The 9,402-nt window shown below is 67.2% G+C and overlaps 2 protein-coding genes across 6 annotated transcripts; one reads left to right on the top strand and one right to left on the bottom strand.

The window, feature by feature from the left end:
* Nucleotides 1-1,922: 1,922 nt before the first annotated feature.
* Nucleotides 1,923-2,222, bottom strand: PRR15L (proline rich 15 like; the record flags this gene model as incomplete). Its single annotated transcript, XM_082494831.1, has 1 exon — nt 1,923-2,222. The coding sequence occupies one exon, from the start codon at nt 2,220-2,222 to the stop codon at nt 1,923-1,925; it is 300 nt and encodes a 99-aa protein (XP_082350957.1).
* Nucleotides 2,223-4,843: 2,621 nt separating this feature from the next.
* Nucleotides 4,844-9,120, top strand: CDK5RAP3 (CDK5 regulatory subunit associated protein 3). Of its 5 annotated transcripts, none has more exons than XM_082494804.1 (14): nt 4,844-4,880; nt 5,076-5,133; nt 5,588-5,719; nt 5,952-6,052; nt 6,135-6,183; nt 6,454-6,632; nt 6,917-7,053; nt 7,256-7,400; nt 7,530-7,646; nt 7,730-7,826; nt 8,089-8,177; nt 8,286-8,491; nt 8,658-8,829; nt 8,905-9,120. In XM_082494804.1, the coding sequence occupies exons 1-14, from the start codon at nt 4,875-4,877 to the stop codon at nt 8,968-8,970; spliced, it is 1,554 nt and encodes a 517-aa protein (XP_082350930.1). In that variant the 5' UTR covers nt 4,844-4,874; the 3' UTR covers nt 8,971-9,120. The 5 variants fall into 5 exon arrangements, with proteins under 5 accessions (XP_082350930.1, XP_082350931.1, XP_082350928.1 ...); XM_082494805.1 differs by having other exon boundaries at nt 7,751-7,826; XM_082494802.1 differs by having other exon boundaries at nt 8,286-8,829.
* The last annotated feature ends 282 nt before the right edge of the window (nt 9,121-9,402 follow it).

Consider the following 9,402-nt stretch of genomic DNA (forward strand, 5'->3'; position numbering starts at 1 on the left):
CACGGAGCCGTGCAGTGGGTTTGGGTTAATATTTACCTGCGCGGGGCCGGGCTGTGCTCTGCGGCAGACGGAGCTCCGTGCAGGGGGGGGGTCCCGGCAGAGGGTGCTGGCAGCCCTCGCTGCGCTGGGCTGCGTCCCAGTGAAACCAGGATCTGATAACCTTCGCCTTCCCTGGCTCCGCATTTGCTCTCCCGGTCGCTGGCTTTTGGGGCAGGATCGTGGCCCCGGGGGGGGCTTTGCCACGGTTGGGGGTCCCCCGGTGGGTTCCCGGCTGTGCCGTGCTGGGTGAAGCCCTGCGGTAGGCGGCAGCGGGAGGGGACGGTGGGGAGTTCGTCCCCGGGATGAGGGGAGCCGGGTTAGGTGGGTGCAGGGGGTGTCACACGCCTTGTGCTGCTGTCGCAGACTCGCCCGGTGGCCTTGGTCCCTCATCCCTTGGCGAGAGCCACCGCGGTGGGGCGGGAGGGGTCAGCGTGGGGATGGCGTCACCCCAAGGGGACAGCGCGAGGTGGCGGCTTGATATCCCAGGAAGGGGCTGGGGGCTTTGCTGGGGTTGGGGATGGCGGCAGCGCCGGGTCTCCCACCCGCCCCGGCATTAGGAGCGTGGCGGGAGCCCAGATACCACCATGATGGGCGCAAATGAGCCGATCGGCACCTGCTGCGTGCCGAGGGCTCTCCTCCTCGCCACTCCCTCTCAGGCAGGATCCCTCCGGCGCTGCCAGCGCGGGACAAAGAGCAGCCTGTGAGCCGGCGGGCGCGGGCAGAGCAAACAGAGCCGAGGGCGGGGGGCCCCGAGCCACCCTGGCCAAGGCTTGTGCTGGGAAAAGCCGGGAGGGGGTTGGACTCCGGCGCTTGGCACCGTCCGGCTTTTGTAATAGCCGGGAAGTGGTGGTTGCTCCTGTTGACTCGAGGCACGGCCGCACCCTGCTCCGCGGAGAGGGCACCCCGGGCTGGCAGCGCTGGTGACGGCCACCCCCACCTGTGTGTCCCCTACTCCAGGGGATTCCCTGCTTCGGCACCGCTCCGCACCGGGGTCCCACAGGGGACCCACAGCCTTTCGGTCATGCCAGGCTGGGGCTGGGGGTTCCGCTGAGCTCTCCCTCTGCCGCCCCCCCAACCCCCCCCGAGCTGGCTTTGCTTCCGGACCTGGTTTATTAACAACAGTTAATTACCAGCAGGCACGAGAGCTGTCTAAAGGCTCAGCTTCCAACAACCCGAACGAACAACGAGGCTGCGAGTTCGGCTGTCCCCGTGGTCAGCTCTCCCCTTCTGGGAGCAGGGAGCGATTCCCGGATGCCAGCAGGAATACGGCTCCTCCCGGGAAGCCCAAAGCCCCCCACGGTCCCCACGGAGGCAGCTCATGGGGGGACTTTGCCTGCAGGGTCATTCCCTTGGGGCAGGGAAGCATCGCATCCCCTGGTTTGGGGGTGACTGCCGGCAAGCATGAAGCGTCGGTGGCTCTGCCCACGGCCACGCAGCCATTTGGGAGACGAGAAAGGGGGTCCCCCAGTCTCGCCCCCACAGGAGTGACGTGCAGGAGGGGATTGGGATCGGCGATGTCGCGCTCAGGGCAGAGCTGGGTGAACCATGGGCTCCGGTGGTCTGCAGCAAGCAACCGAACTGGGGTGAGCATCTTCAGCCCAGTATGAACCAGTCAGCCTCGGGGGGCTCCCCTCCCCCTGCCCGCGGGGGGCTGGGAGGGATGGGTAGCGCCTGGGTCCGCTCCCCGGTTCTCCTTCTGCCCCCGGGGTGCCAGGAGCCCGGGGGGGCTGCGATTAAACAGGGTCCTTCCTTCTCCCTTAAATAAACTCCAGTCTGAGTCATTTCTCCTTCCGAAGCCCGGTGGTCTGGTGCCCTCGGGAGGGACGGAGCCGAGCCGGCCCAGGCACCCAGTGGTGGTGGCCGGAGGGTGACAACCATCCAGGTCATTTCTCCTCCCGCTCGCTGGCAGCGCAGAGGTTGGGGTTGTCGGCCAGCGTCGCCCGCACTTTCTTCTTCTCCTTGAAGCGTCCCGAGTTGGAGACCTTGACGTGTTTGCCCTTGGTGCTCTTGTCCACGATCTTCTCCAGGCGGGCGGTGAAGCCGGGCGGCCCCTCCTCGCCCGGCCCCTCTTGGCTCTCGCCGCCGGCAGCAGTGTGGTTATCGGGGCTCTCGTACAGCACCGTGGACGCCGACCGGCGCTTCCGCAGGAAGGTCAGCTTCCACCAGCCGTGGCTGTCGGCCATTGCCGCCGGCCCCTGAAATGGAGGTGTGGGTCATACTCCCTCCGGGGGAGGGGGGGTCCCTCATCCCCCCCCATCCCTGACGTCCCACAGCTGACAGGGATGGGCAAGGGACATGGGCTGCCGATTTGGCAGCGCCGGCGGGGACCCCCGTGTTTGCCAAAGGCGGCTCTGGCACTCTCCCACCGTCTCTGCCGGGATGCTCGTGGTGGGCACTGGAGGAGCTGGGGGGGTCTGGGGCAGGAGGACCCCGCAGGTGCCAGAAGGGGATTCTCTGGTGACTTGGGCATTGCCGAGCCTGGGGGAAAGGCTGCTGGCACCGCCGGGAGCTGCCGTATCAGCTGCGTGTAGCGGGGCAGGGAGGGAGCCCAGTAAGCAAACAGAAACAGGAACTGGGAAGCAGGTGGGAGCTGGGGAGATGCCGGGGTCCCTGCTGGGGGGTCATCACCCGCTGCAAGTTGGGGTTTTCCACCTGCCCAGCCCTGCCTGCAGGGACAGGCAGGAGCATTGGTGGGGCTCCGGCAATCCAGGAAGGTTCCGGTGCCGAGCGTGGCTCCGGGGCAGGGACAGGTAAGGCGGCTCCTGAGCGGAGTTGCTGAATGCTTCCCCGGCAGTGGGTGGGGAGGGGATTCCCAAAACCCCGTCCTCATCCTGGGAGCCAGCACGGCTCCGTGTCCCCACGGTGCTCAGCCATGACCGACCCCACCACCCCGGGCTCCTCCCAGGTGGTGCCTCCGGCATTGCTTTTGGGTGCCGGGGCAGGGGGACAAGGACACCAAGACTGGGGCCACCACCCCAGGGAAGATGGCTGGTGGCCCCCTGGGCTGGTTTGCTGTGTTCCCCCCCCAACGCCATACCCCCTCCTCTTGCCAGAGCCAGGAGGGACACCCATCACCGAACCGCAGCCGTGCCGTGCTGTGACCCCGGGCTGGCAACAGGGGGTTTCCACGTCCCACTCCCCACCGCGGGCACCCCGTGTCTGTGTACCTGCGCCTCCCACGCCTCCGCTGCGGCCGCCCAGCCCGGGGGTGCCGGGGGTGCCGCGGTGCACGGGCAGGTGCCGTCTACCTGCCGCTGGCCTGTTTGCTCCCCGTCAAGGTGAACCCGCGACCAAACCCCTCCTGCTTGAGCAAACAGCGGGGCCGGGCCAGGGCACGGCTGAATATTCATGACGAGGGAACCCGGAGCCGAGCCCCGATGGCGGCCGCCAGCTCTGAGTGCCGGCACCTACCACGGCACCGAGCCCGGCTCACCATCCCACCGGCTTCGAGGACAAGTCCCCTGCGGGTGCTGGGGTGGCACATGGCACGTGTTTTGGGCAGCCAGGAGTTAAAGGCAGCCGGTGGGAACGTGGCTCTGGCTTTCGGCGGGATTAGCCGAAACCGGTGGCTGCCAGACCGGTTCCTGCCTTCCGCTTCTCCCCGCCGCCGCCGGCTGCCTCTGCCCTGCGGGCACCGCTGGCCTGTCCCCACACCCCCACACTGCCACCGGGCCCGGGGACGGGTGATGATGCCATGAGGGATGAAGGAGGAGGGCCACCATCTCACCCCCTACATGAGGACATGGCTCGTGGGGACACGCTGGCACGCATGGGTCCCCCCACAGTGATGTTGTCCCTGGGGTGCTGGAGGCGTCTGCTCCCCCAGGTCCCGTGGGCATCCCGGGGCAGCTGCTCCCGGCAGGCAGTCCCCAGGGGATCCTGGCTCTGTGCTGGGGCACCCAGCGGTCCCCAAGGGATCTGGGATCTGCTCTGCCCCCCCCCCCCCCCCCCCCAGGGATCCAGCTGGGGATCCCAGGGGGTTCCTGGCTCTGCGCTGGGACAGCTGGTGATCCCCAAGGGATCTGAGCTCCGCTCCGGGGGCAGCTGGGGATCCCCAAGGGATCTGGGATTGGCTATGGGGGAAGCTGGGGATTCCTGAGGGATCTGGGATCTGCTATGGGCTCCCCTGGGCATCCCCAAGAGACCCGGGATACCCTCTGGGGGCAGCTGGGGATCCCAGGGGGGATCCTGGCTCTGTGCTGGGGCACCCAGCGGTCCCCAAGGGATCTGGGATCTGCTCCAGAGGCAGCTGGGGATCCCCATAGGATCTGGGATCTGCTTGGGGGCCTCACAGGGATCTCTGAGGGACCCGGGGTGCCCTCAGGGGTGGCTGGGGATCCCCGAGGAATCCGGGATCCCCTCTGGGGGCAACCGGGGATCCCAGAGGGATCTGGGATCTGCTCCAGGGGCAGCTGGGGACCCCATGGGATCTGATCTGGGGGCTCCCAGGGATCTCAGGGGGATCACAGCTCCGCGCTAGGGCACCCACGGACCTGCGGAACCCCTGATCTGTCCCGGGGATCCCCGAGGGATCCGCCCTGGGGACCCGCTGCACTGCGCATGCGTGGGCGGTGCCCTCCCCCGCCCCGCCCCCGAGCCCGATGCGATTGGTCAGCGGCGCCTCCTCCCCCCGTCTCCTCCCAGCCAACCGGGAGGCCGGCACGTGGCGCTGTCACTCTGTGATTCCTTTCTGATTGGTAGGAGGGCGGGGCCCGTTGGACCAAGTGCGTTTTGATTGGTTTAGCTGCGGCGGCAGTGTTCGGGGATTGGCTGAGGCGGGGCGAGGCTCGGGGAGCGGGTGGGGGGAAAGCGGAAGCGGAGTGGTTGCGGGCGGCATGCAGGTAGGGGGCCGGGGCCGGGCGGGGGAAGCGGGGAAGGGGCCCAGGCCCGGGGGAGCGGAGCGGGGCCGCGCCGGGCCGGGCCGGGCCGCGCCGCGCCGCGCCGCGCCCGGGCGCTGGAGTAGGGGGGTCTGAGTCCCTGGCCCCTGCTGGGCTCCCAGGCCCTGACGCGTCCCGCCGCCCCTCGCCTCCCCGCAGGTCTCTCCCCAGGACTACCAGAACGTGCCCATCGACATCCAGACCGGCAAGCTCCTGGGTACGGCACCCTTGGCTTCACCTCCCCCGCGCGGGAGCCCCCCAGGGTGGGCAGATGCTTCGTGGGGGAGCCGTGCCGGGACTCCCCGGCGGGCGGGGGGCGAGGTGGCACCGGTGACTCGTGTCCTTCTTCCCCGGGAGGGTTTGTCACCCCACTGTGTGGCAACGCATGGCCCCAGCGCTGCCCCCCTCGGTGCCGTGGTGGGTTGCCCCAGCCCAGGCAGCAGCAGGGTGACCCTCCCCTTTCCCCTCCAGCCCTTCCCAGACCTGGGGAAGGAACCAGGATTTTATCCCAGCATTTGGCCCCTCTGTTTGGTGGGGATGGGACACATGAGGAGCCAGTGCTTCCATCTGGCACTGTAGGGCAGCCTCGGGGAGGGGGGAAGTGTGACCCCCTCCCTGAGGCCCTTCTCCCAGCTGACCCCCTGTTTCCCGCCTGCCTGCCTGCCTCGCAGACTGGCTGGTGGACAGGAGACACTGCAACCTGAAATGGCAGAGCCAGGTGCTGGCCATCCGCGAGAAGATCAACGTGGCCATCCAAGACATGCCGGAGAACGAGGAGATAAAGCAGCTGCTCGCAGGGGCCTGTGAGTGGAGCTTGGGGTTGGGGTGTCCCAGGAGAGCTGGGATGTGGGCAGCCAGGGTGGGCATTGCACTGGGAGCCTGTTCCTGAGGGTTTGGTTATGGCAACCTCCACCTGGGCTGAGGAGGAGATGGGGAGTCAGTGACATGACACCTTCTGAGACCTCTGGTCCCTGGGCTGGGAGAGAGTGGCACCCGGCAGACATCCCAGTGACCGTGTCCTTCCCTCTGACACAGACCTGCACTACTTCCACTGCCTGAGGATCGTGGAGATCCTCAAGGGCACTGAGGCTTCCACCAAGAACCTCTTTGGACGCTACTCGTCCCAGCGCATGAAGGTGAGCTTGGGCCTGGGGACATGTGGCCGGTGACAGCCGTCATGTTCGCAGCCTCCCCCACCCTCTGCTTCCTCCTCCCCAGGACTGGCAGGAGATCGTGTCCCTCTATGAGAAGGAGAACACCTACCTGGGTAAGGCTGCTCTGGCTGCGGGCAGGCTCTGGAGAGCCCTTGGGGAGGTGTCGGTGCGTGGCGTTTGGTCTCCAAACTGGGATGAGGATGGAGTGGGCAGGGAAAGGGGCAGGACATGATGAGCTGCCATGGCCCTACTGGGGTGAGGGCCCCGAGCTGAGCTGGCTCTGCTGTGTGGCTGGGACAGCAGCTGAGGTGGCTGCGACACCCTGAGGGCCTCATGGGGGGGTGATGTGGCCTCTCAGTACCCCCCTTATCCCTCCCCTGCAGCCGAGCTCGCCAGCCTCCTGGTGCGCAGCATCAGCTACGAGATCCCCTCGCTGAAGAAGCAGATCAGCCGGTGCCAGCAGGCCCAGCAGGACTTCGCCCGCCGTGAGGAGGAGTGTCAGCTGGGGGCAGCCGAGCTGCGGGAGCGGTTCTTCGCCTCCTGCAAGCAGTACGGCATCACCGTGAGTCCCCGCAGCCAGCCCCGCTGGGGAGGGGGTCCTGCTGTGCCACCTCCCTCCCCAAAGTGGCCCCTAGATGCCTGCGTTTGGCCTCAGCGGGGCTCAAGTTGGGACCACGTGTCCCATATGGTGTCCCCGCAGTGCCACCTTACCTGTGGGAGGAGCTGGGGGGGCGTAGGGTTACCCCACAGCCCTCCGTCCCCTTCCTGCCAACGCGTGTGAAGCCACCCCGGGGGTGCTTTGGCTGCCAGCCTCCCTGCCCTGACAGGTCCCTGCTCTGTCCCCAGGGTGACAATGTGCGCCAGGAGCTGCTGGCCTTGGTGAAGGACCTGCCATCACTGCTGTCTGAGATCGGAGCAGGAGCCAGCGCGCTCTCCGAGGCCATCGAGCTGTACCAGGCCTGCGTGGAGTTCGTGTGCGAGAGGTGGGCAGGGGGTGGGTATGGGGGCGCAGGGATAGACCCCCACATCTCCTCTGCCCCCCGTGTGGGGACAGTGGGTTGGGCTGGTGGGGGGTTCCCAGCTGCACCCAGGCTGGGGCTGTCCCAGAGGGATCCTGGTGGGGTTGGGGGTGCTGGGGGGTCCCTGCCCTGTGCCTGGCACTGATGTCCCTGCGGTGGCTGCCAGCTCCACAGAGCTGGTGGTGCCCCTGCTGCGGCATGTGGGGAAGAAAGGCAACACCACCGTCTATGAGTGGAGGACAGGACTTCAGCCCCTGCGGGTGGAGCGGCCGGAGGTGGAGGAGGTACCGGAGCAGCCGAAGGAGGACACGGTATGTCCTGGCCAGCCGGGGCTGAGCTGCGGTGCTGGGGAGAGCCCCAGCCGGCTCTGCCGCACGTCGGTTAGGGTTAGGCTGTTGGCCCCCGGGGTTTCAGGGGGTCTGTTGTCCTTCTCCCTGCAGATCGACTGGGGAGACTTCACGCTGGAGCCGACCAGGGTGGATGATGGTGCCGCTGCCAACGGGGGAGCCCAGGGCGAGGAGATTGACTGGGGGATCACGCTAGAACCCGGTCCGCAGGTGCGTTGACCCCTGGCTGTGTGGTCTTGCCCTGCTCCAGGGCTGGGGACCTGGGGGCATCCTGGGCTCCCCCCATCTCACAGGGCACCCTCTTGTTTTTGCAGCAAGATGATGGCATTGACTGGGGAGATGGTGAAAGCGAGGAGGTGCAGATCACAGTGCTGGATGCTGGCACCGAGGGTGAGCACGGCTGCGAAGGGATGCAGGGGGTCCCAGAGGGTGGCAGGCAGCACCCACCCTGTCTTTATTCCCTCTTCCCTGCCCTGCAGTGACCCCGAGCACCTTGGCTGGGCACATAGCCCTGCTGGGAACTCCACTACACAGTGCCGTGGGGTGGTGCTGAGCACCCTGTGCAGGACAGGCTGTGGTGGGGGGTACAGCCAGGCTGTTGGAGCCATGGACATCCCTTCCCTGCCCCGCTCACCCCCAGTTTGTCTCCCAGTGCCTGAGGGGGTTGCCTGCGGCTCCGATGCCCTGACACTCCTGGAAAACACCGAGACCCGGAGCCAGTTCATCGACGAGCTCATGGAGGTGGGTACGACGTGGCAGCCAGGGCTGGAGCCAGGGAAGGGGCAGCTCCGCTGCCATCCCACCTCAGGGATGGCAGTACCAGAGTGTCTCCTGGTCCTGTCCCCACAGCTGGAGCTGTTCCTGTCCCAGCGCCTGGTGGAGATGGAGGAGGAGGCTGATGTTGTGGCTGTGAGCCAGTTCCAGCTGGCCCCCGCTGTGCTGCAGGGCCAGACCAGTGCCCACGTGGGCTCCCTCCTGGCCACCACCCGGGCTCTGCTGGGCCAGCTCTGCACCCGCAGCATGCAGCACCTCTTCATGATCCTCGCCTCCCCCAGGTCTTCGCTCGGGGGGGTGGAGGGAAAACAGGGGATCAGAGCTTGCAGGGGACGCCACGGGACTCTGCGAGGCAGATCTGGAGCAGGAGATGGAGGTGTCCTGGGATGGGGGTGGCACCTGGTTTGGGCGATGGGGGTGACGGAGGTCCTGGCTTTTCCCAAACAGGTACGTGGATCGCGTGAGCGAGCTGCTGCGGCAGAAGCTGAAGCAGGCAGAGCTGCTGTTGGCCAAGAAGGAGGTGATGAGCCAGAAGCAGCAGGACGCCCTGGCAGAGCAGGGCACCTTGGAGCCCAAGCTTGACCGGCTGCTGGAGAAGACCAAGGAGCTCCAGAAGCTGGTGAGGGAGGGAGGTGGCCCCCAGCAGGATGCTGCATCCCCCTGCCGTCCCTGACCCCCCGGCTCTGTTTTGCAGATCGAGGCAGACATCTCCAAGCGCTACAGCGGGCGGCCAGTGAACCTGATGGGTGTCTCCCTGTGAGCCCCCCCCGGGACAGGCATCCACGGAGAGGAGCAGGGTTGGGGTCCTGCCCTCCAGACCCCCCCCCCCTTTCACAGCCCCGGGGTGCTGGTAACGTGGCTGTGGCCTCGCAGGGGGGGTGGATATTGCTGAATAAAGCCAAAGCCCTTCTCCCACCCGTTCATCTGGACTTCGGGGGGGAGGAGAGGAGCCCCTACATCCCCTCCTTTGAGTTGGTCCCCAGGGTGTGGGCCCCTAGGGTGACAGCAGGGAGGTGTCCCTGTCCTTGGGGTGGCCCTTGGGGGGGGGAGGGGGAGTGTCTCCCTGCCACTGGACAGAGCCGGCCCTCAGGGCCCCTAACCCTTGCTGGGGGGGGGGGGCTGCGATGGGGTGGGGGTGTGGGCTATTCGATTTTAATTTCATAGCAGAGCAGTTGATTCATGGCTGGTTGTC

Source organism: Vanellus vanellus (genome assembly GCF_965231255.1).
Source record: "Vanellus vanellus genome assembly, chromosome: 24".
Classification (NCBI taxonomy): Eukaryota; Metazoa; Chordata; class Aves; order Charadriiformes; family Charadriidae; genus Vanellus; species Vanellus vanellus.

What these genes read in the sequence shown, in the direction of transcription:
- CDK5RAP3 (XM_082494802.1), top strand. An exon ending in CGCTAGAACCCGGTCCGCAG is followed by an intron (nt 7,647 to 7,729) that starts GTGCGTTGACCC and finishes CCCATCTCACAG; the next exon opens with GGCACCCTCTTGTTTTTGCA. An exon ending in GCTGGATGCTGGCACCGAGG is followed by an intron (nt 7,827 to 8,088) that starts GTGAGCACGGCT and finishes TTTGTCTCCCAG; the next exon opens with TGCCTGAGGGGGTTGCCTGC.